The sequence below is a fragment of the Dama dama genome, chromosome 23 (assembly GCF_033118175.1).
Source record: "Dama dama isolate Ldn47 chromosome 23, ASM3311817v1, whole genome shotgun sequence".
Lineage (NCBI taxonomy): Eukaryota > Metazoa > Chordata > Mammalia > Artiodactyla > Cervidae > Dama > Dama dama.
The window spans coordinates 52,925,202-52,952,445 of record NC_083703.1 but is presented as its reverse complement, the minus strand read 5'-3'; the positions used below and the strand labels follow the sequence as shown (position 1 = coordinate 52,952,445).

At 43.4% G+C, this 27,244-nt stretch overlaps 1 protein-coding gene across 1 annotated transcript in view; it reads left to right on the top strand.

Annotated features, from left to right (window-relative positions):
• Window positions 1-286: 286 nt before the first annotated feature.
• The window catches only part of TMC2 (transmembrane channel like 2), a 96,665-nt gene continuing 69,707 nt past the window's right edge, over window positions 287-27,244 (top strand). Inside the window, exons 1-2 of the mRNA XM_061125671.1 lie at window positions 287-320; window positions 24,388-24,706. Coding sequence (XP_060981654.1) covers window positions 287-320; window positions 24,388-24,706 — 353 coding nt within the window. The remainder of the gene's footprint in view (window positions 321-24,387; window positions 24,707-27,244) is intronic.

The window sequence follows — 27,244 nt, the reverse complement described above, 5'->3', positions numbered from 1 at the left end:
TGTGTAAGTGATGCCTGAAACATGAGACCACAGCGCCTCTTTGCAGAGAAACCTGAGCAGAGGACTGTGCAACCGGATTGAAGGGCTGGGAACTCACCGCCTCCTGCCCCACCTCTCTCCCAAACTTCACCCGCCTCCACGTTCAATCTCAAACAAGCCAAGGAGCCTTGTCTACCAGGAAAGGAAGCCAACCACCATGAGAGCCCCAAAACATCCCAGACCGAAGGTGTCCGTGGATGAGCGAGGCTTGTGAGCCCGCCTGGGGGCCAACAGAGCCCTGCGGACCATGAGCCATCAGCTAAAGGGCCCAGGGGAGGAAGGTGAGTTTATCCTCATCTCTGCAGAGCCCCTTCCCAGGTTTCCTGGGCAGCAGGGGACAGGGAAGTAGACGGGATGTTTTGCGGGTCCCAGGTTTGAGTTGCAGGGCCTGCCACTTGCTCACTGAGCAACCTCGGTCTGGTTATCCAAGCTCTCCCTGCCTCGTCCATGAGCAAAGGCAGCCATAGCCTCGTTGAAGGGCTGTTGGAGGGATTAAAAACAGCCTGTGCCCGCGTTAAGGTTGAGTGACAGAGGCCATCTGTGCCCGCCGGGCTCATTCAGCCTCCCCTGCCTTGGTAACAGTCATCTTTCCTTAGCAATCCTCTCCACAGATTTCTCTATCTTTCTCTCTGTGGTTGTGGAGATGTCCTGACCTCATGAGTTTCCAGGGTGCCAGAGAAATGTCAGAACGAGGGGCCCTGGAACTTGTGGAGTTAAACAGTTGGAGCCCAGTTCCCTCTGAAGCCCTGTCAACCTGCTAAGGGTCCCCATGGTGAGATGGGCAGTGTGGGGAAGGGCGCTCTCCAGAGGTCAGCCATTCACACCTCTTCCATCTTTTACAGGAGGAGGTGGCATGAGGGGGCGGGCAAGGAGCGACTCTCTGGGCACAGGTGAGATGGGGTGAGGCATCCTGGGGAGCTGAAAGTCCAGCCATCCACTCAACCTTCTCTTCCATCCTCCTGCTTCCTGCCTTCCCCCACCCCCCCACTCACTGTAAGGAGCCCTCCCAAGGCAGGTATAATCGTTTAATTGGGGAGGAGGCCGAGGGCTGCTCAGAGAGGGCCTGCCCTCAGCCCCGAGAGTCAAGGGAGAGGCCCAGAATAAGTGACACTGAGTTGAGCCTCAAAGATCAGTGAACATTCACCAGCTTATGGGGTCGGGATGCCACTCCAGGCAGCCGGTAGGGAGTGAAGCCAGAGTTCACACCCAGGCAACCTGACTCCAGAGGACAAGCTCTTACCCTCACAAAGCGCCAGCAGTGGTGGGTCACCTTCCCATCTGAAATGTGGATACAGCTCCTCTGTGAGACAGTGAGGGTTTTACCCAGAGGGGACAACCTGCTCCAGGAGGAGCTGAAGTCACAGGTGGAAGACCCCTCCAGTGCCATCAGGGGAGCTTGAGCCACACCCAGGAGTCAGGCATCCTGCACTTCAGGTCAGGAGACATGTGGTTATGGTACGTTTTCTCCTCCTTGCATCCCAGGCAGGGCCCTGCTTGTAGGTGAGGAAGCAGAGTCTCAGGAGGTAATGGACTTCTTGGGGGAGGATGTTGGGAGAGATCCCCCGTCTCATTCCCAGGAGAAAGACTGGTCCTGACCCCATGCTGGCACACGGAGCATAGGGGAGCTGGCCCCAGGATCTACCCCATTGCATCTGCCAGCCCCTTCCTTCTTGCACTTACTACTCACCCACTATTTGGGGCCTGAGCCCTTGGTGAGGCAGTCCGTAATGGGGTGGGGGGGACACCCAAGAGCAAAGTGTGTAGCGGAGCTATGACTCTGAGCAGAGAGAGGGGCTATGGAGGCACCACTAGCGTCTCAACACTCCTTCCTGCCCCCAGAGCTGCCACATGGCCACTGTCCCTCCTCCCCACTCCACCTCCTCCCTGTCTAGTCTTCCCATCCCTCCAGAGTGTGAGCTCCTCCACTCCGGAGTGAGTGTGAGAAAGTGCACAGTACCCGGGTGGGGCTGGATGAGGCCCCGTCCTCATGGAGGGTCCAAGCCCTTGGTAACACTGTGTGTTGATGCTGGTCTGGTCCACATTCCATTTCCCTGCTGTCTTCCAATTTCTGTCCATTCTCCTGCCATCCCAACTCCCCCTCTGCCCCCCTGAAGAGATGGGCCTTGCAGGAGCCACCTGTGGGCAAATGGTCCTGAAATGCAAAGTCATTTTGCCTAAAACACAAACCTTTTTCTACTGAAATATGCCACATACACATCTCTCCCCACTTACCATTTTCCCTTGTGCAGAGAAAAAAGGAATTGAGTCAAAATTTTCACTTCAGGGACCCCAGTGGTCAAGGGATGCAGTGAAGTTAAATAATGGGAATTCATTCAATGAACTGGAACCCAATTACCTAAAGATTTCCATTTTAAATCTCCTCTGGAGTCACCTCTGAGGGACCCAAATTCTATTCCTTCAGCTTCTGTTTCACAAGAAGGAAAAAATATGTCTGAGAATACAAAGTGTGTTTCTCAAAATAATTACAATTTTTTTATTCCATCCATCAGAAAGGAGGGTCAGAATTCTCCCTTCTCTTGTATCATTTGGTGAACATACTTAACTGTGAGGAACTGGAGGGTGAGCCAGACCCACTAGGTCTCCCAGCTTCTCTGTTTTCCTTTCAGCCTATTTTTCGTTCTGAATTTTTCACTTGAGTCAGGTGCATAAACGTGAGGAGGCCTATCAAGTGTAAGTGAGTGCATTTGGGGCTTGGAGGTCTTCCTAATGTGACAGCTGCCCTCCTAGCTCCTAAATTATGCATTATGTGGAGCCTATTGAAAACTGACTATGAAAGAAAAGCTAAAGCAGTTTGCTTTCTGTGAAAAAAAAGGTTAGGGAAGATTGAAAGGCAAATTCTGGCTTGCTTTCCACATTCCACATGAATTTCATTCAGTTGGGAAATGAGATTACATTAGGAATAACAATTTGGAAAAAATTTATGAACCCTCTAGTTATGTCTACAGTGCTTGGAAGAATGCCTGGGACAGTTCATTACCAAAAAGAAAACCACTTCTTAGCTAATTGAGGATACACAGTTCAGGAGAGAACACAAACATGTGTTGACTTTCTTATCCAGTCTTTTCAACCAATATGGAAGCAGGCTTGGATGAATCATTAATCCCTTTCCCCCTGTCTCTGTTCCTCTGTCCTCTCTGAGAGCAGAGCTCAGTTCTAGCACTCTTCCCTGAGATCACAGCTGTGGTGACACACACTTTTTCACACTCCTTCCCACGTCTTTGGAAAGAGTAGATTTGTTCTGTCCAAAGCCTTTCTGAGCACAGCAAAGAGCATCTGTAGGACAAACCCATCTTTCACTGGCCAATGCTGACCAGCTTCCTAACTTGATGAGTTATTATTACACCTAAATAATTTGTAGTTACATTGTCTTACCCAAAACCCTCTTCCCCTGAGAGGTGAGAAGGAGAAGAGGTTAAGGCAGGAGTGGGTGAAGAAAACCTTCCTGCCACACATGCGATTGTCTGTCTTTGAGTCTGTAACTAGTACTCAGTACTTTTCAGTGTGTTTACATCAGGTGTCTCCACCCTCAACAACTTCTTCAGTGCTGCTGTCATGATCCTTTGATGTGATCACATCTGGTAGATGCTCCAGCATTACGTTCTCTCCCTGTAGATTTCCCCCCGCTCCCCATAGGTAGGCTTTGCTCTCTGGGCAACCTCCTCTCCCCACGCTCCCTGCCTCAGCAGCAGTCACACCCAAGACTCAGCTCTGCCCTGGTCACCTACACCCCCAGACTGCTTGGCATTTTCACTGGGGCCCTTTAAACCCCCATTTCCTCTGCCCGGAATCTGACCACCTCACCACCAACTCTCTCTGTTGCCACCCCTTTCTTCTCTTGACAAACCCTTGTTCATCCTTCAAGATTCAGGGAAAACATCAGTTCTTTGTAAAGCGTTTTCAACCACCCTAGCCATAATGCATCACTCTTCTTCTGTATTTCCAAGATTGTTTTTCCTTTAGTTCACCTTTTATTCCTTCTTTTTAAAAGATGTTTACCTACATTATTGTCAAGAGCTGGCTCCCTAAATATCACCAACACAGTCTGTTGATAAGGCAAAACTGATTTAATGCTTAAAGCAAGCAAAGTCTTGACAATATCTCACAGGAGGAAAATAAGGTCAGAATTTATTAAGAAATAAAAGTTTGATTTAGGATAGGACTTTCAAAGTGAGGGCTTAATTAGGATTGGGTGAGAATCACAATATAACAGTCCACAATAAACAGCAAGGCTAGGATTTTGAATCAAAGCATCAAAAGGATCTTAGGGGGCAAATTAGTCTCTGATGCTTTCTGCTGAAGAGATGATGGGTCTCTGAGAAAATTCTATAATGAGCAATCAAGTCATTTTCCAGGCCGGATATTCCTGGAAAAATAGTCATGCTAATGAAGACAGAAGCATAGCACAACATCATCTTCATGTAGACACTAAGGTGCAGTTTGATTTCTCTGTGTCCAGGCTGAGTGTGGGGAAATGGTTTCAGTTCTGTTTGCCATTCTTCAGCCTGAACTGAAGGACTAGCCACTAATAGCTGAGAGCATCAATCCAGATCTTCACTACTGTTTAAGGTGTCATAATTGTGTCAAGTATCTGCTGATGGTCCTTTCAACCTGTGAGTCTGTTGGATTTTCCAGTTCTTTCTGATGGAGGGCCCTTTGCTGGATCATTTGACACACAGCAGCTGTGCAACAGCTTCAAAGCTCTGGCTTAAGAGGATTATGGCCAGAGTTTGTATAACTCACTTGTCAGTCAGGAGCCACGTGCTCAGACTGAACAAGAGAACCGTTCTCATGCCCAACATGAAGAGGAGTCCACAGAACTATACATGGGCCATTAGGCATGTTACCCAGCTTAATGATATCTTCATTTACTTCCTGGATCTTTTTAGTAATGTTCAAGATCTCTGAGTGGTCTGTAGGAATGTGAGTACAACACTCTTTCATATAACCTCTCATTCTGACCTCCCCGGAGGTTCTGTCTGAGTCCTGTAGCTTTTCCTCTCTGTGTTAGCATGTAACACTCATCGTACTATCTGGGCCTCTTGTAAAGTATGAAATGAAGAGTCCTGAAGAGAGACAAGAGGAATCCAGAATTCCTGTAGAGTAGTTAGGGTTTCAGTTCCAGAATCAGGGCCACTGTTTCTCCTTTTTCAGTGAAACTACCAACTGATCTCTTTTTCCTAGCAGAGAAACCAATGGACCAAAATGGACCTTGGGTAATGTCAGAGGTGATCTTGAGAGTAGGGATTAGTGTACCAATGTAACAAGTTCCTGTCCAATTTGTGGGTAGCAGCTAGTAGACTTCTGTGCCAGATTTAATACCAGTCATCGGGAGTCGCCCAGTAATCTGGTTTTGGCCAAATACTCCTAAGGGATTATCAAATAATGCTGTAAATTTTTGACACCATTCATGAAGAATAGTCTGGTGTCAGGCAGTGAATTTTGTAATATCAAAGATCATTGGGCGGGGGTGGTCAAAAGAAAAATGATACATCTTAACTTGTAACGTCTATGAATGTGAGATACTCTCCTGCCACTACCTATTCCCTAAATCCCCTTCCAAGTTCTATTTCAGTGAAAGTTCAGTTGCAAAGACTAGTTATCACAAAAGGACCCCAAGTATTGTTTCAATAGAGGCAGGATTTCTGGCCACTTTGCCTGCTGTGGAGTTTGCCAACTAAAAAGTGAGTCCAGGTACCTGTGAAACCAACTGATTTCTTACAAGGAACTGGGACCAAGCGAAGCTGGTTGGTTCCCAAGAGAAGCTGGCATTTTCACTAGTTCATGAGTAAACTGTAGCTGATATGAGAGTCATGGGCTTCCCAGGTGTCTCAGTGGTAAAGAAGCCGCCTGAAAAATGCAGGAGATGCAGGTTTGATCCCTGGGTTGGGAATATCCCCTGGAGGAGGAAACGGCAACCCACTCCAGTGTTCTTGCCTGGGAAATCTCATGGGGACAGAGGAGCCTGGGGGGCTACAGTTCATGGGGTCACGAAAGAGTTGGACATGACCAAGCGACTAAACAGCAACAACGTGAGAGTCATACCAAGGAAGGATAAGGGTGCAAACAGCAATATTAGAAATAGGGATTATGAATAACACAGTGAAATGCAGACTTAAGTGAATAAGAGGATAGAATATAGGTAAAAGAACAGAAAATCAAGGAGTACAGATTATAAAGTGACAATCTGTGGTCTTGTGCCATGGATCTTGGGCACAGCTCTCTACGTCCAAAGGCTGTCTGCTTTCAGGATGGTTCCTGAGAACCCTCAGTCTGAGGTCACCAGTAAGGACAGTCTTCCAATAATTTGAGGATGGTTTATGTCTCTTTAGCTGAAGGACATGAATCTAAGAATCAAACTGCTTAAGCATTTCATTACTGTGCTAGTTGTTAGCAGTACCTGACAGAGTCCTTCCAGACAGGGGTCTGAGAAAGTGGAAACCTCTACAAAGTTTTCTTTGTAGAAAATAGAAATTCTGGCCCACAGCTGAGGTTTCAAGGAAGCTTTGGGGATATAAATAGTACCTGGAGGTAACAGAGACTTAAAATGGCTAGGTTAACTTATAACCATCAAAAGTGAAATATTTCATAGCACTAATGAAATTGACAAGGGTTTGGTTGCTTCCATAACACACAAAATAAACACAATTAAGGCAATCTTTGAACAAAATATCTATAATGATTAAGTACATTTTTATAGACAATGAACATTATGTCAGATTTATAGATGGTTGAACAGATAAAGATATGTCTTTAAAGATAAAAATATCTTGAAGTATAACACACAACTTAAAACATATACACACATACCAAGACATACCAAGCATATAAGAAAAATATTTCAAGACTATATCAAGTAAAGAGATTTTGTAAATTTGGAGTAGGTCCTAAGCATCTGTATTTTAATAAAACTCCATAGGTAAGGCTGACGTTCATCTCCAGCTGAACACTGGAGGTCAGATGAAGCACTGACCTTAAAAAGTTAGATTCAAAATTTTAAATTGTTATCAAATAAACATCTTAAATGATAACTGAATTATGACTGATAATTATATTACTGCCTAACCGGAGAAAATCATCATCAAAACTCTGATAAATAGAAACAAATCATGGCAGAAAAGTCACTGACAAATCTCTAGGAGCAGCCCATAGAGCATACAATTGCTGAAATATTTATTAACATTTGACCTTTACCAGTTTAACCTAGAAAACTCTCAGCATCTGTTCTGATTGACACCTCTTCCCATGAAACTCCAACAGTAATAACATATCAAATAACCCTAATAGTTTCTGGCACGTCTCTTTTTTAGGAAATGGAAGAGCAAATCTTTGTGACTTCCCAGGGCCATCTGGGAAGTCACAAAAATAGTTACAGATATAAAAGATATTCTGAAAGTAATTTTACTTCATTTTACACTTCCAAATCAGTCTTAGGAAGAAAAATGAAGTCGAAAGTTTTCAGATTTCATGGGAATTCCCTGGTGATCCAGTGGTTACGAGTCAGCACTTTCACTGCTGTGGGCCCAGGTTCAATCCTTGGTCAGGGAACTGAGATCCAGCAAGCCGTGCAGCACAGCCACACACACACACACACACACACAAAAATAAGATTTGAATGCAAGATAGGATCACGGGTGCCTTGGAAACAGTATTTGGCTATTTAGTTGAAAGTGACAAAAAGACTTTAAAAATATATATATACTTAGAAGGTAACATGATCACCTACTGAGAACCTTAGCACTTTCAAAAATAAGGAAGCTTTTTTTCCCCTAAATAACCAAAGCCATAATGAAATCAAGACAAAACACAGAAAATTATTGTGGGAAGACTCAGAAACTTTGCTATATAGGCAGATAAATGATGGGAGGATCCTTTATATTGTCGATGAAGGCAACAAACAGAAACAATAAAAATAAATAGAAACAAGCCCATCAAAATTGAGCAGATTTTGTTAGAATTTTAACACACTTAATAGCTTCTCAGACTCATTATTTACTCATCTGTAATCCGAGGCCAATAGAATTCACTTTCCATGAACCTTCTGTTATTTTCTGTACTCATTCAGGTTTTGCCCTTCACCATGCTCTTTTTGCTCTGCAACAACCTGTCATTTCATTTTAGGACAAACCTATTCCTTTTCCCTTAACAAAAGCACATTTCTTTACTTTGCATGCAAAGTGGTACCTTTCTGTCAGAACTAATCATAGTAGAGTCTCACTGAGTTATAACTGTTAACTGAAGAAGCTTTTGTTTCACAAAACAAGCTGGGAAGATGGATATTTGTCAGGTGTCACACATCCGCACTTTAGACTAGCAGAACTCATGAGTACACATAACACAACTTTCTGCAAACTCAACCCACACATTATTTTTCAAAGGGAAAGGAATGTACATGTTCACTTATAGACACGAAGCTATTACTTTTATGTAGCATTTTTTAAGAAAGAAACAGAAGTATATATACTTAAAATGATGGTAATGTTTAGTCACTAAGTTGTGTCCAACTCTTGCACCCCCATGGACTGTAGCCTGCCAGGCTTCTCTGTCCATGGGATTCTCCAGGCAAGAATACTGGAGTGGGTTGCCATTTCCTTCTCCAGGGATTGAACCTGGGTCTTCTGCACTGCAGGCAGATTCTTTACTGACTGAGCTATGAAGGAAGCCCATACTTAAAATAACGCTTAGCAATCATGGACAGAGGAGCCTGGCGGGCTATGGTCGATAGGGTTGCAAAGAGTTGAACACAACGGAAGCGATTTAGCATGTAGCAAAATCAATGTTTTGGAATTCCGTCTTATTTAGAGTGAGCTAAGCATCAATGAATATTCATTAATTCACTTTAATATCAGTCCACAGTTTCAAGATACCTATAGATCTTGGAATTTTTTTAATTAATTAATTAATTTATTTTATTTTTGGTGCTGGGTCTTTGTTGCTGCCTTCAGGCTCTCTCTAGTTGCAGGGAGCAGGGGCTACTCTCTACTTGCAGTGCACAGACTTCTCATTGTGGTGGCTTCTTCTTGTTGCGGAGCACTGACTGTACAACACACAGGCTTCAGTAGTTATGATTCATGGGCTTAGTTGCCCTGCAGTATGGGGAATCTTTCCAGACCAGGGGCCAAACCCATGTCCCTGCATTGTCAGACAGATTCTCAACCCCTGGACCACCAGGTAAGTCCTACATCTTGGAAACTAATCTTGCAACTGGGATACTATAAAATATAAATACTATTGAAATCAAATGTTCATAATAATGAATCAATTTAATTAAGCACAAATTTAGGTACTTCATAATTTTAAACATGATGCAAAAATAATGCTGAAAAAACGAGGTCCATTGGAGGAGTGAATGACAAACCACTCCAGTGGTTGTCTCAAGAACCCCACAGACAGTATAAAAAGGCAAAAAGATATGACACCAAAAGATGAGCTTCCCAGGCTGGAAGGTGTTCAGTATGCTACTGAGGAAGAGTGGAGCACAAATCAGTGAACTAAAATGGACAGGAATGGACAAATTTAATTCAGATGATCATTATGTCTACTACTGTGGGCAAGAATTCCATAGAGGAAGTGAAGTAACACAGTCAACAAAAGAGTCCAAAATACAGTACTTGGGTGCAATCTCAACAATGACAGAATGATCTCAGTTTTTCCAAGGCAAACCATTCAATATCATGGTAATCCAAGTCTATACTCCAACTACTCTAATACCTAAGAAGCTGAAGTTGGCTGGTTCTATGAAGACCTATCAAGACCTTCTAGAACTAATGCCAAAAAAGATGTCCTTTTCATCATAGGGAATTGAAATGCAAAAGTAGGAAGTCAAGAGATACCTAGAGTAACAGGCAACTTAGGCCTTGGATTACAAAATGAAGCAGGACAAAGGATAACAGAGTTTTGTCGAGAGAGCATGCTGGTTATAGCCAACACCCTTTTCCAACAACACAAGAGATGACTCTACATGTGGACATCACCAGATGGTCAATACCAAAATCAGATTGATTATATTCTTTGCAGCTGAAGATAGAGAAGTTCTAAACAGTCAGCAAAAACAAGACTTGGAGCTGACTATGGTTCAGATCATCAGCTCCATATAGCAAAATTCCAGCTTAAATTGAAGAAAGTAGGGAAAACCACTAGCTCATTTACATATGACCCAAATCAAATCTCATATGATTCAGTGAAGGTGACAGATAGATTCAAGGGATTAGATCTGATAGACAGAGTGCCTGAAGAACTATGGATGGAGGTTTGTAACATTGTAAGGAGGCAGTGACCAAAACCATCCCAAAGAAAAAGAAATGCTAGAAGGCAAAGTGGTGGTCTGAGGAGGCTTTACAAGTAGCTGAGGAAAGAAGAGAAGTGAAAAGCAAGGGAGAAAGGGAAGGATATACCCAACTGAATACACAGTTTAAGATAAAAGCAAGAGTAGATAAGAAGGCCTTCTTCAATGAACAATGCAAAGAAATAGAGGAAAACAATAGGACGGAGAAGACTAGAGATCTCTTCAAGAAAACTGGAGATATCAAACAAACATTTCATGCAAGGATGGGCATGATAAAGGACAGAAACGGTAAGGATCTAACAGAGGCAGAAGAGGTTAAGAAGAGATGGCAAGAATACACAGAAGAATTATACAAAAAGGTCTTAATGACCTGAATAACCATGATGGTGTGGTTATTCACCTAGAGTCAGACATCCTGGAATGTGAAGTCAAGTGGGCCTTAAAAGCATTGCTGTGAACAAAGCTAGTAGAAGTGATGGAATTCCAGTTGAGCTCAAATCTTAAAAGATGATGCTGTTAAAGTGTTGAACTCAATATGTCAGCAAATTCAGAAAACCCAGCAGTGGCCACTAAATGGAAAAAGTTAGTTTTCATCCCAATCCCAAATAAGGGCAGTGCTAAAGAATGCTCTAACTACCAGACAATTTTGCTCATTTCCCATGCTAGTAAGGTTATGCTCAAAATCCTTCAAGCTAGGCTTCAGCAGTACTTGAATCAAGAACTTCCAGATGTACAAGCTGAGTTTAGAAAAGGCAGAGGAATAAGAGATCAAATTTCCAAGATTTGTTGGATCATAGAGAAAGCAAGGGAATTCCAGAGAAACAGCTACTTCTGTGTCATTGATTATGCTAAAACCTTTGACTGTGTGGATCACAACAAACTGTGGAAAATTCTTAAGAGACCTATTTTACCTATCTCCTGAGAAACCTATATGAGGATCAAGAAGCAACAGTAAGAAACTTACATGGGATGGACTGGTTCAAAATCAGGAAAAGAGTACAACAAGTCTGTATATTGTCACTCTGTTTAACTTCTATACAGAGTATATCATATGAAATGCTGGGCTGGATGAATCACAAGCTGGAATCAAGACTGCTGGAAGAAATATGAACAACCTCAGATATGCAGATGATAGCACTCTAATGGCAGAAAGTGAAGAGGCACAAAAGTGCCTCTTGATGAGGGTGAAAGAGGAGAGTGAAAAAGCTGGCTTGAAATTCACCATTCAAAAAACAAAGATCATGGCATCCAGTCCCATGACTTCATGGCAAATAGAAGGGGGAAAAGTAGAAGCTATGACATATTTTCTCTTCTTGGGCTCCAAAATCACTGCAGATGGTAAATGCAGCTATGAAATTAAAAGATGCTTGCTTCTTAGAAGGAAAGCTATGACAAACCTGGACAGTGTATTAAAAAGCAAAGATAGCACTTTGCCAACAAAGGTCCATATAATCAAAGCTACACTTTTTTCCAGTAGTCATGTAGGAGTGAGAGTAGGACCATAAAGAAGGCTGAGTGCCAAAGAATTGATGCTTTCAAATTGTGGTGCTGGAGAAGACTTTTTAGAGTCCCGTGGATATCAAGGAGATCAAACTAGTCAATCTTAGAGGAAATCAACCCTGAATACTCATTGGAAGGACTGATGCTGAAGCTGAAGCTCCAGTACTTTGGTCACCTGATGAAGAGCTGACTCACTGGAAAAGACCCTGATGCTGGGAAAGATTGAAGGCAAAAGGAGAAGGCAGCAAGGATGAGAAGGTTGGATAGCATCACCAACTCAATGGCATGAACCTGGGCAAACTCCAGGAAATAGTGAGGGACAGGGAAGCCTAGCGTGCGGCAGTCCATGGGGTCGCAAAGAGTTGGACACAGCTTAGTGCTTGAACAACAACAGAAATAATGCTAGTGTATTTAATCAATGAACCAATGTAAATTTAGGAATAAACTAAGTAGAATAAAACTACAATATTGTATTATATTAATGCTGAAAAATCAAAGGAGACATGTTTGTTGTTATTAAACCAGAAGTATTAAACTAATTCCTCTGGAGTAGGAAATGGCAACCCACTCCAGTATTCTTGCCTGGAAAATTCTATGGAGAGAAGAATCTGGCAGGCCACAGTCCATGGAATTGCAACAAGTTGGACACAACTCAGTGGCTGAGAATGCACACACACATGCATTAAACTAATTCATTTGCCAAATGCTTATCAAATTCCTAGGATTTTCTGGAATATTTAATTTATATAAACACATTGATATCTTATGAACCAATCAAATGAGCTTCTTTATTTTATTATTATTCAGTTATTTATTTATGACTGCACTGCATCTTCGATGCTGCTTGTACACTTTCTCTAGTTGTGGTGCCTGAACTCTAAGGCTTGCAGGCTTCAGTAGTTGGGGCTTACAGGCTCTAGAGAGCAGGCTGAGTAGTGATGCACAGGCTTAGTTGCCCGGTGGCAAGTGGAATCTTCCTAGATCAGGGATCAAACTCATCTCACTTGCATTGGCAGGTGGATTCTTAACCACTGGACCACCAGGAAAGTCCCTCCTACAAATTTTGATAAGTTTTATTTTCATTTAAATTTAGTTCAAAGTATTTTAAAATTTCTCTTGGGACTTCTTTATCCCATGTGTTATTTAAAAGTGTGTTGTTCTATCTTCAGTCATTTTGGTGTGGTTTTTTTTTTTAACATTTATTTATTTATTTGGCTCTGCCAGGTCTTAACTGCGGCATGTGGGAACTAGTTCCCTGACCAGGGATCAAACCCAGGACTCCTGAACTGAGAGCATGGAGTCTTTGCCACTGGGCCACCAGGGAAATCCCCATTTTGGTGTTTTTTTTAAGTTATCTTTCTCTTAGAGATTTCTAATTTAATTCCATTGTGATCTGACAGCATATTTTGAATAATTTCTATCCTTTTAAATTTGTTAACTTATGTTTTATGGGCCAGAATGTTGTCTATCTTGGTAAATTCTTCAAGATGAGTGTGTGTTCTGCTGTTGTTGGATGAAATGTTTTATAAATGTCGGTTAGATCCACTTGACTGGTGGTGCTGTTCAGTTCAATTATGCCCTTACTGATTTTCTGCCTGCTATATCTTTCAGTTACTGATAGATGTGTGTTGAAGTCTCCAGCCATAGTAGTGGATTTGTCCATTCTCTTTGCAGTTTTATCAGATTTTGCCTCACATATTTGGGTGCTCTGTTGTTAAGTGCATAGATATGAAAGTGTTATGTCGTCTTGGAGAATCTACCTGTTTATTAGTTTTTTAAACTTTTTATTTTGTATTGGGGTATAGTCAATTAACTATAAACAGTGTTGTCACAGTTTCAGATGAACAGCAAAGGGACTCAGCCATACATATACATATATCCATTCTCCCCCAAGTCCCCCTAATGCCCAACTTTATCCCTAGTAACTTTCCCTGCTCTGGAATCTGTTTTGTCTGAAATTAGTACAGTTATTCTAGCTTTATTTTGGTTACTGTTAGCATGATATTTTTTCTCCATTCCTTTACTTTTAGTCTATATGTGTCTTTATATTAAGTGAATTTCTTTTTTTTTTTTCTTTCGCGCCCCCCACCCACTTAAGTGAATTTCTTATAGACAACATACATTTGTCTTTTTTAATTCACTCTGACAATCCAAAAGAAAGATTCACTCTGACAATCTGTGTCTTTAATTGCTCTATTTAGACCAGTGACATTTGAAATTATTAACATTGACCATATTTGTTGCTTTTTTCTATTCATTGCCCTTGTTTTTTGTTCCTATTCTTGTCTTCCACTCTTTTTCCTGCATTTTGTGGTTTTGTCTGAGCATTTTATATTACTCCAGTTTCTTTCCTTTGTAGCATATCAATCATACTCCTTTTCACTTTTTTTTAGTGATTACAGTAGAGTTTGCAATATACAGTTAGAACAAAGTCAAGCCCACTTTCAAACAAAACTATACCTCTTCATGGGTAGTACAGGTACTTTATGACAGTGTTCCCAATTCCTCCTTCTCATCTCTCTAACATTGTTGTCACTCATTTTGCTTACCTATTAGCTATAATCATCTAATATATTGTGCTATTATTATTTTAAACAAACTCATCTGTTAGATTAAGAATAAGAAAAATAAAACATTTTACATGTCCTTGGTTCCTTCTTGAATGCTCTTTCTTTATGACCTACGTCATTTTCTTTCTCTCTGAAAAACTTAGCATTTTTTGCAAGGTAAGTTGACTCAACTTTTGTTTGTCTGAGAAAGTCTATTTCTCCTTTATGTTTGAAGAATAATTTTCTTTAATACAAGATTAGGCTGTGGGACTTTTTTTCCTTTTATTGCTTTACAATATTTCACCTCACTTTCTTCTTGCTTGTGTGGTTTCTGAAGAGAAATCTAATGTAATTCTTATCTTTCTTCCTCTATAGGTAAAATGAGTTTTTTTCTTCCCCCCTCTGGCTTCTTTCAAGATTTTCTCTTTGTCTTTGATTCTCTGTAGTTTTAATACAATATGCTTTTATATTAAAGCATATTTGCACTTGTTGGCATTTGTGCTTCCTATTATTCTCTGAGCTTCCTGCATCTGTGGTTTGGTGGTTGTCATTGATTTTGGACATTTTTCAGCCATTATTGCTTCAAATATTTCCATTTTTTCTCTCTTTCTTCTCCTTCTGGAATCCCCATTACTCTATGTTACACATTTTGTAATTGTCTCATAGTTCTTGTGATATGCTGTTCTATATTTTTATCCTTTTTTCTCTTTGCTTTTCAGTTTGGCAAGTTTCTATCAACATATCTTTCACTCAACTGATTTTTTCCCTTGACTATGATCAGTCTACTACTGAACCCATCAAAGATATCCTTCATCTCTGGTACGGTGTTTTTTGTTCCTATTGTTTCCTTTTGATTCTTTTCAAAAGTTTGAATCTCTCTGCTTACATTACCCATATGTTTTTGTATGCTGTCCACATTTTCCATTAGATTTTTTAGCATATTAATCATAGTTATTTTTAAAATCTTGGTCTGATAATTCTAAAACCTCTGCCATATCTGAGTCTGGTTCTGATGTTTTCTCTGTCTCTACAAAAAAAAAAAAAATTTTTTTTTTTTTTTGCCTGTTAGTGTGCCTTGTAATGTTTGTTGAAAGTCAACATGATGTACTGGGTAAAAGGAATTGAGGTAAACAGACCTTTAGCATGAGGTTTTATTTTTGTCTGGCTAGATGTTAGACCGTGTTCACTATTCATTGTAGTTATAGGTGTAAGAGGACTCAAGTTCCTTTCGTGTTCTTGTTCTTGTCTCTCCAGTTGTTTTGAGTTTACTTGGGAACTACTTTTTTTTTTTTGTCTGAGCCTTGCTATTCTTTCCATTGTCATCTCCTGTCATTATACCAGAGCCCTGTTGATGTGGTGGTGAGGTACAGGGCAGGGAAAGTTCTATAATCTTGTGACTAGATTTCAGTCTTTCGTGAGCCTGTGCCTCTAGGCTGTGACCTTCACAAATGTTTCTCAGCCTTCTCCCCCTAGCCTTCAGTGAGACAAGATATCTAGAGGTCTGGAGTGGGGTATTTCCCTTCCTCCAGGTCAGTTAAACTGGTAAACTCTGGTCAGTTAGGCTCACTCTGGGAAAATAGTTTCCCTGGAGCCTAGGTGTAAAGGAAAAACTCTGTTTTTTCTTTCCCACATAGGAAAATACCCAATTCTTCCCTACTGTGAGTTTCTTCCCTGTGTGTCTCCTTTATCACTTACACAGAATAGTTCACTTCTGACATTTCACCAGATGTGTGGATGTTTTTCCTTATAATAAACAATTCTCTATGACATTAGCTGGGTGTCCCACAATATAAGTCAATTCTGACACTACCTACCCAAAGATAGCATCAGACCCCACAGACTCATTTCCTCAAGACTACAACCCACTTCAGACACCAATCACAAGCCCAAGTGCTTCTGACCAAGCAGCTATAGATCAAAGGTTCCAAAGATGAACCACCCCTCACCATGTTCAGTTAATTTGCTAGTGTAACTCACAGAACTCAGAGAAATATTTATTTACATTTACTAATTTGCTAAGGGATATGATAAAGAATGGGCTTCCCTGGTGGCTCAGATGGTAAATCTGACTGAAAATGCAGGAGATGTGGGTTTGATCCCTGAGTCGGGAAGATCCCCTGGAGAAGGGAATGGCAACCCATTCCAGTATTCTTGCCTGGAGAATTCCATGGACAGAAGAGCCTAGCGAGCTACAGTCTATGAGGTTGCAAAGAATCAGACACGACTGAGCAACTAACACAACAACGACATAACAAAGAATGGGCTTTCCAGGGTACTAGTGTTATAGCCACGCTCTCCGGGAAACAAACTCACTCAGAAGGACAATGCAGATAGTGGAGTGCAGTTTATTACACCGGCGGGCCCAAGGCAGAGTCTCCTCTTAGCCAAGGACCTCGACCAGCATTTGTGAAAATCTTTTATACCCCATGTGTAAGTGTCCAAACCCACCAGCCCAAATTCCTTGAAACTTACATAAACAAAGGAAGGGTAAATACAACTACAGTAACCCCATCATTCATGTGTTATGTGTTCAAACAGTTAATAATCAATAAGCCCGCAGTTACATTCCAACCAGTTAATAATCGATAAGCCTGTGATTACATCCCAATAGATACGGAAAAAATTTATGACCTGTCCAGAGGCAGGGGTGATTATGGTATGTTTCCTCTTAGGCAATGAGTAACCTGTATGTGATCTTCAAGATTCCCCTGCCCAGAGAGGGTCTTATCCTTCCATTGTCATTCCCACAGGTGCTAAGCACAGAGTTCAGAGTCCACTGGAGAAGTGGCCGCGCACGACCAGCACGGACAGGCCTGAGATGGAGTCCAGGCCCTATGAATTCCTTCTTCACTAATGGTAAAGAAAAAGTCAGTTGCTCAGTCATGTCCAACTCTTTGTGACCCCATGGACTGTAGCCCGCCAGGCTCCTCTACCCATGGAATTCTCCAGGCAAGAATACTGGAATGGATTGCCATTCCCTTCTCCAGAGATCTTCCCAAGCCTGTGACTGAACCCAGGTCTCCCACACTGAAAGTGAAAGTGAAGTCGCTCTGTCATGTCTGACTCTTTGTGACCCCATGGACTGTAGCCTAGCAGGATCCTCCATCCATGGGATTTTCCAGGCAAGAGTACTGGAGTGGGTTGCCATTTCCTTCTTCAACACTACAGGCAGATTTTTTGCCATCTGAGCCACCAGGAAAGCCTGCTAAAGAATCTGCCTGCTAATTCAGGAGACACAAGAGACGCAGTTTCGATCCCTATGTCAAGAAGATCCCCTGGAGGAGGGCATGGCACCCACTCCAGTATTCTTGCCTGGAGAATCCCATGGACAGAGGAGCCTGGCAGGCTACAGTCTATAGGGTCATAAAGAGTTGGACACAGCTGAAGTGACTTAGCATGCATGCACATGATGAAGAATACAGATGAAGAGAAACAGACAGCAAGTCTGGGAGTTGGGGTGTGTCACCCTCCTCGTCTGTGGATGTGTTTACCCATCTGGAAGCGCTCCAAATCCACTGTTACTGGAAGCCTTCCTCACATAGACATTAGCAATTTTTACCTTCCTTTCTAGCCCCTCTCCTAGTTCTTGAGGATGGGAGTGGGGTGGGGCTGACAATTCCAAGCTTCTAATCAAGGAGTGGTTTCTCTGGTGACCAGCCCCCATCCAGCCATTCAGAAGCCCACCAGAGTCACCTCTTTAGAACAATAGATGATCCTTGTGCTTTTAGGGTTTTACAGAGATTTTAGGACCTCTGTGCCATAAAGTGGGGACAGAGACCAATACACATTTTCCATTATCTCACAATAGGCCTTTGTTAAAGAGAACAGGACACTCTGAGTTACTTTTCGTATTTTAAAGTGATAACTTTCTCCTCTCCCTGCTGGAAGCACCAGGGATTTTTCTCCAGTCTCCACAGTGAGAACCTGTTAGGGCTTCCAGGAAGTAAAACTCATTTAAGTGTGCCCCCCTAGGCAAAGGAGAAAAAGAAAGATACGCCCATTTGAATGCAGAGTTCCAAAGAAGAGCAAGGAGAGATAAGAAAGCCTTCCTCAGTGATCAATGCAAAGAAATAGAGGAAAACAATAGAATGGGAAAGAATAGAGATCTCTTCAAGAAAATTAGAGATACCAAGGGAACATTTCATGCCAAGATGGGCTCAATAAAGGACAGAAATGGTATGGACCTAACAGAAGCAGAAGATATTAAGAAGAGGTGGCAAGAATACACAGAAGTATACAAAAAAGATCTTCATGACCCAGATAACCATGATGGTGTGATCACTCACCTCCAGCCAGACATCCTGGAATGTGAAGTCAAGTGGGCCTTAGGAAGCATCACTATAAACAAAGCTAGTGGAGGTAATGGAATTCCAGTTGAGCTATTTCAAATCCTAAAAGATGATGCTGTGAAAGTGCTGCACTCCATATGCCAGCAAATTTGGAAAACTCAGCAGTGGCCACAGGACCGGAAAAGGTCAGTTTTCATTCCAACCCCTAAGAAAGGCAATGCCAAAGAATGCTCAGACTACCACACAATTGCACTCATCTCACACACTAACAAAGTAAATGCTCAAAATTCTCCAAGCCAGGCTTCAACAGTACATGAACCATGAACTTCCAGATGTTCAAGCTGGCTTTAGAAAAGGCAGAGGAACCAGAGATCAAATTGCCAACATCCGCTGGATCATAGAAAAAGCGATAGGATTCCAGAAAAACATCTACTTCTGTTTATTAACTATGCCAAAGCCTTTGACTGTGTGTATCAAAACAAACTGTGGAAAATTCTGAAAGAGATGGGAATACCAGACCACCTGATCTGCCTCCTGAGAAATCTATATTCAAGTCAAGAAGCAATAGTTAGAACTGGACATGGAACAACAGACTGGTTCCAAATAGGAAAAGGAGTACATCAAGACTGTATATTGTCACCCTGCTTATTTAACTTATATGCAGAGTACATCATGAGAAACGCTGGGCTGGATGAAGCACAAGCTGGAATCAAGATTGCCAGGAGAAATATCAATAACCTCAGATATGCAGATGACACCACCCTTATGGCAGAAAGTGAAGAGCTAAAGAGCCTCTTGATGAAAGTGAAAGAAGAAAGTGAAAAAGTTGGCTTAAAACTCAAAGTTCGGAAAACTAAGATCATGGCATCTGGTCGCATCACTTCATGGCAAATAGATGGTGAAACAGTGGAAACAGTGACAGACTTTATTTTTTGGGCTCCAAAATCACTGCAGATGGTGACTGCAGCCATGAAATTAAAAGATGCTTGCTCCTTGGAAGAAAAGTTATGACCAACCTAGATAGCATATCTAAAAAATATTTTAAAGCATATTTAAAAGAATATTAATATTTAATTTAATATTTAATATTAAAAAGCAGAGACATTACTTTTCCAACAAAGGTCCATCTAGTCAAAGCTATGGTTTTTCCAGTAGTCATGTATGGATGTGAGAGTTGGACTATAAAGAAAGCTGAGCGCCGAAGAATTGATGCTTTTGAACTATGGTGTTGGAGAAGATTCTTGAGAGTCCCTTGGACAGCAAGGAGATCCTACCAGTCAATCCTAAACAAAATCAGTCCTGAATATTCATTGGAAGGACTGATGCTGAAGCTGAAATTCCAATACTTTAGCCACCTGATGCAAAGAACTAACCTATTTGAAAAGACCTTGATGCTGGGAAAGATTGACGACAGGAGGAGAAGGGGATGACCCAGGATGAGGTGGTTGGATGTCTTCACCAGCTCAATGGTCGTGAATTTGAGAAATCTCCAGGAGTTGGTGATGGACGGGAAAGCCTAGTGTGCTGCAGTCCATGGGTTCACAAAGAGTCAGACACAACTGAGCGACTGAACTGAACTGAATTGAACTGAACCTCCTCCAAAGACTGGACCCTGCCGTTTTTAACTCTCAAGTTAGTCCACATTGAACCTCCATCATTTCATCAATTACAGTTTGTATTCCTACCAGCAGTAGTCATGCTTTTTATCTTCTAAAGTCTGATCCTGTAGCACCTTGAGGCTTTGCTGGCCCTGGAGAGACAGCCCTCCCAGTTCAGTTCAGTTCAGTTCAGTCTCTCAGTCGTATCCCATTCTTTGCAACCCCATGAATCCCAGCACGCCAGGCCTCCCTGTCCATCACCAACTCCCAGAGTTTACCCAAACTCATGTCCATCGAGTCGGTGATGCCATCCAGCCATCTCCTCCTCTGTCGTCCCCTTCTCCTCCTGCCCTCAATGCCTCCCAGCATCAGGGTCTTTTCCAATGAGTCAACTCTTAGCATGAGGTGGCCAAAGTATTGGAGTTTCAGCTTCAGCATCAGTCCTTCCAATGAACACCCAGGACTGATCTCCTTCCCAGTTTTAGCTGATTCTTAAAGACAGCAGACAAGTCAGCTGCAAGCTTTCCTTTCATATGCAAACCCACCAACCCAGAGCTTATAAACTCAATCACCTCCTTATCAAGTTCATACTCTGGACTTCTAGCCACCTACCTTATTCAACCTAGAATCTGGTACCAGAAAACCAGGGAAAGTCCCTATGTTTCAGGGCCCACTGAAATTATTCAAACTAGCCAATCCCAGCTCTTCATATGCTGGCTCACCCCTTCCTTTCCCTAGAAACCATAATAACATTTCTTCCCTACATCTTCCTCTCTGCCTTGCCATTGACTGAACCTGGTGCTGCCTCATGTAGCCTTTTGTGGCATGGCGTCTCTTGGGATCTGTAAGTACATGATGATCACTTCCATGTCTTGAGTATCTTACCATATCTAATTAAAATAAGCCCTGAATGCTCTTCCTTTGGTCTTCCATGGTGGCTCAGTGGTAAAGAATCCACCTGCAATGCAGGAGACAAGGTTTCGGTCCCTGGGTTGGAAAGATTTCCTGGCAAAGGAAATGGCAACCCACTCCAGTATTCTTGCCTGAGAAATCGCATGGACAGAGGAGCCTAGCAGGCTCCAGTCCATGGGGTCACAAAAGAGTCGAATGTGACTTAGCAATGGGACAACAACAACTCTTCCTTTAAGCACTACAAGTACTGGCTCCCGTGAAGGGCTTCTGCTCAAGATAAGCTATGATTCTCTGCCTCTCTCTCCAGTTTCTGGACAGTAGCTTGCCCTACAAACCCAGTTCTCTGATGGATCTACTTAGAATTCTTTTCCAGTTCATTCAGTTTTTTTTTTTTTTTTTTTCATATTGTTAGGATGGAGCTCTTTACACACTGGAGTGAAACCCAGAAGCCCAATCATTTAATTTTCTTACCTATTTTCTCTATCTTCTCAGCCAAGGCAGAACAATTCTTTTTCCACTATCCTTTGTGGTTATAGTTTCTTCAAATATCTTTATCAATAAACTCCCTCCATTGGGGTTTGAATACCGAATGGGACCTTTATAAAAGCATGAACTGACCATATCATCTCTGCTTAAAATATTTCTGTGTCTTTCCCACCCCATCACTACCTAACCCTACCCTATACCCACTCACTGTGCACACACACACACCAACACACACAAACTCTGTTTTCAGGTCCTAGTTTAGAAGTTTCTTCCTCCAGAATATCTTCGTCAGGTCTGGTAAAACTCACCACTGTACTTCTTGAGTCCTACCAATATCCTTGCTTGAGATCCAAGAAGAGAATTTTTGGTAGTTTACCTTTGAAACTCAACATAAATTCTGCTTGCTAAATCCAGCATGTTCCAACTTATGTCACACTTGTAGACATTTTTTCAGTTGAATTTACCTACCACACTTTGAGATAGGTGTCTATAAATAAATCAGGTCCCCTGGAAGAGATAGGGATTCTTGTGCCCATGATTTATTGAGGGCAGTTCTCAGGATATAAGCAGTAAGGGAAGCAGGACAGATCCAGGGAAGAAGCTGAGCAAAGATGTGTGTTCAGCTGGAGTCTAGCATCTGCCCGATCCCATGGGGAGCCCTGGAACATGAATGAACCACCAGCCTTGCTCTGCCTGGAGGCCAGAGGACTGGACGTTTATATCCCATATCAGTTAGCAATTGTCTGTCAGCTGACTTGAGGAGAGGGGACAGATGTAAACTCCCAGGCATTTCCCAGCAGGATGGTTTCCATCAACCTCAGGCTCCCTTGGGAAGGTAGAAGCTACGAACCATCAGGGCCAAGATGCAGAGCAGCTAAGGAACAATGCAGTGGCCAGATAATGGAGATCTGGTTAGACCACCAACAGCATACCCACGAGGAAACTAACTCAGAATAGGCAACCTTCCCAGAGTTACCCAGGTAATAACCAGCAGAACAAGGCTTCAGACTCAGATATCCAGACTCTAAATTCCCAGTTCAGTCTGCCCAAATCCACTAGTGACCAGTTTTGGTTACTGTTTCACAGGGTGGCTTGCTTCTCAGAATGTAAAGTTCAGGGGTCAGGGGACCATGAGGAAAACTCTCTGGCTGCTACATTACATGCACAGCCTTGAGAGGCTGGAAATGAAGTGGGACAGAGGCAAGCATTTGAGAACTTGGGACTCCTTGTCCTGGACTCCATCACTGATGAGACTGCCGCTGGGGATGTTGGATGACAAAACTCCACTCTGTTCTGTTTTGCCCAAAGCTGGGGCTCTCACAGCTCTGTTGGGAAAATCAGCCTGGTCATAATCAGGCAGAAAAGCCTGGGTGGGGAGCCACTGTGAACAGTGAGAAACTGTGCGCTGCAGCCAATCGGGTTCCAGGTGCCCACCTAGAGCCCCAAAGTGGCAAGGCAGGCTGAAGGGGCAGTAAGGGGGAGGCCTTTGTTGTGTACCTCCCATGAGTCAGATCCTTTATTCCTATTTAAATTAACCCAACCACGTAGGGAAATAGCAGCTACTAGAGCCATTTTACAGATGAGAAAACTGAGGTGCAGAAAAGCTAAGTAGTTTATCTGTGGTCACAGAGATAAGTAAAAGATAGAACTGATCTTTTCATGCAGACTGGCCTAGCTCCAAACCTGTGTCCTTTTTACAAGTAAGAAGATCTTATTTCTGGATAAGAGTATCAGAGTAATGATGTCTGTTCTCAGATGTCAGTCCCAGTGTCATGTTCAACAAGCTGTTGGAGTGGTAACATCCCCATGTTGGAGATGAGCTGAGACCCAGAGAGGTTAAGTGACTGGCTCAAAGACATCCTGCTAGTAAGTGATGGAGAGGCTGCTTATTAATACTAGAACCTCATTACAATTTTTCCTGTGTTTAATGTTGTAAATGCCCAGATAGGATAGTTGTGCTTAAACAAGGGGTTGGGCAAGCTGTTGCAGAAAGATCACACTGTAGAGCAGATTCTGTTTAGCCAGGCCTTTTGCCAGTGTTATCAAGCAGTGGTTTAAAATAACAGCATCAAGGTTGGGGCAGTGCTGAGGAACAGGACAGTCTCCGACTCCTGTCCTGCCTCTCATGTCAGGCAGGACACATAAGGGGACAGCCCCTGGAGAATGCAGCCAGTGGGCCAGTGGTCCAGCCTTACCAAACAGAGGCCCACGCTTGGCCTTGGCCCTGGGCATCAGGAGAGGACTCAGCGGTGACCCCCATGGACTGCACCCCAAGCAGAGGAAGGCCTGGGTCTCTAGCTGAGGTTTAGGTAAGAGTGTGGGAGTGCCTGCCATTCAAGGGGGGAGACCTTAGCTCTCACTCCAGACCAGAGGCTCTATCTGAAAGAGTGGGCCTTTGGAACCAGTAAGCTCCGGGAAGCATCTTTTTAAACAAAAAAAAAAACTTATTTATTTATTTATTTTGGCTGTACCAGGTCTTAGTTGTGGGCATGAAAGATCTTTTAGTTACCATGCTAACTCTTAGTTGTGACAAGTGAGATCTAGTTCCCTGACCAAGGATCCAACCCGGCTCCCAAGCGAGGAGTCTTAGACAGTGGACCACCAGAGAAGTTCAAAGGGAGCCTCTTGAATATCTGATTTCTCACAGCTGGGGGCACTTTCCTGGGGAGGAGGCCCGTGAGGCCAGAACTACTTTTTCTCTGCCCTTGCAGGTGACAGGTCCAGGAGGACCCCCTCGATGAAGCGGACTGGTCTAGCCGAGAAGGCGCCAGGCAGGCGCAGAGCCCAGCCAGGCCAGAAGGAGCTGGCCGGGGGCAGCCCGGGGTCCGGGTCTCCTCGGAGGAAGCAGGCAGAGCGCAGGGGACGCCGGGAGCTGCTGGGGGACCGCGAGCGGGGGTCCGCAGAGAAGACCTGCGGAGGGAGGAGGAAGAAGGATGGGAGGGCTTCCCTCAGGGAGCAGAGAGCTCCTTCAAAGAAGGAAAAGGAGGCCCGGAGGAAGGAAGAAATGTGGAAGCAGCTGAAGAAACACAGGTGTGTTTTGACCCGACTTCAGGCGCGTTTCAATTCGCCCTCTCGCTCCTGCCAGCCCTGCTCCCTCCCTTGATAAGGGTCGGTGCCATCATCCTCCCTACCCCTTCCCACGAATTGCTCTCTCCAGCCTCCCTCTGCCTCTACCTTCCTCCCTGCCCAGCTCGCCGCTGGGGCCAACCGGGATGAGGATCACACTCATCCCTGGTGGAGTGGCCCTGCGCACTGTTGTCCCAAACCCCTCCATGAGGGCAGGTGCAAGCGGAGGCTGTGAATGGGGAGGTGACACGGCGGCATGGTGGGACAAGATCCCAAATCTCCTGGATTTCAGCTCTAGTGGTGACTCACTACAGCTCGTGAAGAGGAGCTGAGAGAAGTTTAAAATTAATTATTAAAAATTAAAAATTCTAAATTTCTAGTTAAAATTGGAAGTTAAAAATTAAAATTGAATTTAGGAGTCATAAGAGGACGTAAGCATGCCATTTCCCAACCTGACCTGCATCCTCTTCTGTGAAATATGGTTTTGATCTAGAAGAACTTCAAGAGTCCCACTAGCTCTGAAATTCCAGGATTGGGGGGTTTATTTGCTATATTTCCTTTGTTCCATTAGCATTGACACACGGCGGATTAGTTAATAGAGTCAGTGTATGGAACCAACAAGATGGGGTTTTAGTATCTTTTTTTTTGCTACCAATTTTGATGAATCATCTCCCTCTCTTTGCCTCCCTCTTCACTTTACTTTGCATCACTTCTCAGGATGGTTTAAGAATCCCCATTGATAATGGGTGAAGAGGCTTTGGAAACAGAGATACTAGGATTATGGCAAAGAGTTGATACTCCTTCCACCCATTTCTAATAAACCTTATTTGCCCACACCCTCACTCGGGTGTCCCACTGTACATCTCCAGCTTTACAGAGGGGAAATTAAGGCCCTCAAAAGGGGCCACTGATTTCTTCCATCACCCCTGCCAGCCATTCCTGGCTCCCTTGGGGCTCTTGTCTACTGTCTGGTTGTCCCTAGCCCTGAGCTAATGAGATAAAGGTTGCATGGTGCCCCTAGCAACGTAGAGAGAACTTGAATACATCATTGGCAGGTCCCAGTGTCCTGAACTTTAGAAGGAGGCTGTCCCATCCTGTCTGGAGGGCAGATGCAAAGTAAGCGATAAGGACTCAATTGTGCCATTTTCAGCTTCATGCGTAACAGGGCATAGAGATGAAAAATATCCAACCTTCTTCCCCAGAGGCTGACAGTCTGACATGGGAAATAAGGCAGGGGCATCAGCTATCATAGCACAAGTGTTAGTTGCTCGGTTGTGTCCGACTCTCTGAGACCCCACGGACTATAACCTGCCAGGTTCCTCTGTCCATGGACTTCTCCAGGCAAGAATACTGGAGTGGGCAGTCATTCCCTTCTCCAGGGGATCTTCCGGATCCAGCGTTCAAACCTGGGTCTCCTGCATATTTCAGGCAGATTCTTTACCGTCTGAGCCATCATCATAGCACAAAACAGAAAGCAATATGTATACCAGAAAGGATTTGATGAAGGGTATACTGCTGGGAGTGTACAGCCTCCGTGGAGGCTGGGGTTCCTCCACGGAGAAGGTGAGCATTTCAGTAAGACTTTGAAGACCAGGTGGAATTTGAACAGTGACTGAATGTCGCATCTCCGCCACCACCCAAACTGAGGGAACACCTTATACAGAGACTCAAGGGCAGATGTCCTGGGATGTGCGTGAGGCATGGCAGAAAGTCCCTGTGCTCTAGGCTTCCCAGCATTCAAGAGCTAGGGTCCCTCCTCTCCACCCATTCCTATGACCTCTCGCTCCTCAGGAGTTGATCAGAAGCTAAACTCACAGAGCCTGCTGCAAACTGGTCTCTAAAGCCCGTGGTAACCCAAGTCCACATCCTGATATTTCCAATTATGAAGCTTGCTAAGCAGGCTGCCCAGGAGGACCCTTCTCCAGCCCCTCCCTTACCCACTGTCAGTTGCTGCCAACTCAGCTGAGTCACTGTTTTTATGAGTGAAGGAGGCTCTGGGCCACACAGGCAAGAACTTCAATTTTGTGGCAGCTGAGTGCACAGTCTTGTCTGTGAGATGGTGAGGGTCATCACACCCTCCACCTGGAAGGGTTCTGCAGCTGTGCTGTCCCATACAGTTGTCACTAGCCACATGTTGGGCATTTGAAATGTGGCTGCTATGACTGAGGAACTGAACTTTTAATTCAATTTAACTTTAATCTGGTGTTAATACTACTGAGTTAAAACAAGAATTAGCCTTGCCCAATGAACAAAGCTGAGTGCCGAAGAATTGATGCTTTTGAACTGTGGTGTTGGAGAAGACTGTTGAAAGTCCCTTGGACTGCAAGAAGATCCAACCCGTCCATCCTAAAGGAGATCAGTCCTGGGTGTTCATTGGAAGGACTGATGTTGAAGCTGAAACTCCAATACTTTGGCCACCTCATGCGAAGAGTTGACTCATTGGAAAAGACCCTAATGCTGGGAAGGATTGGGGACAGGAGGAGAAGGGGACGACAAAGGATG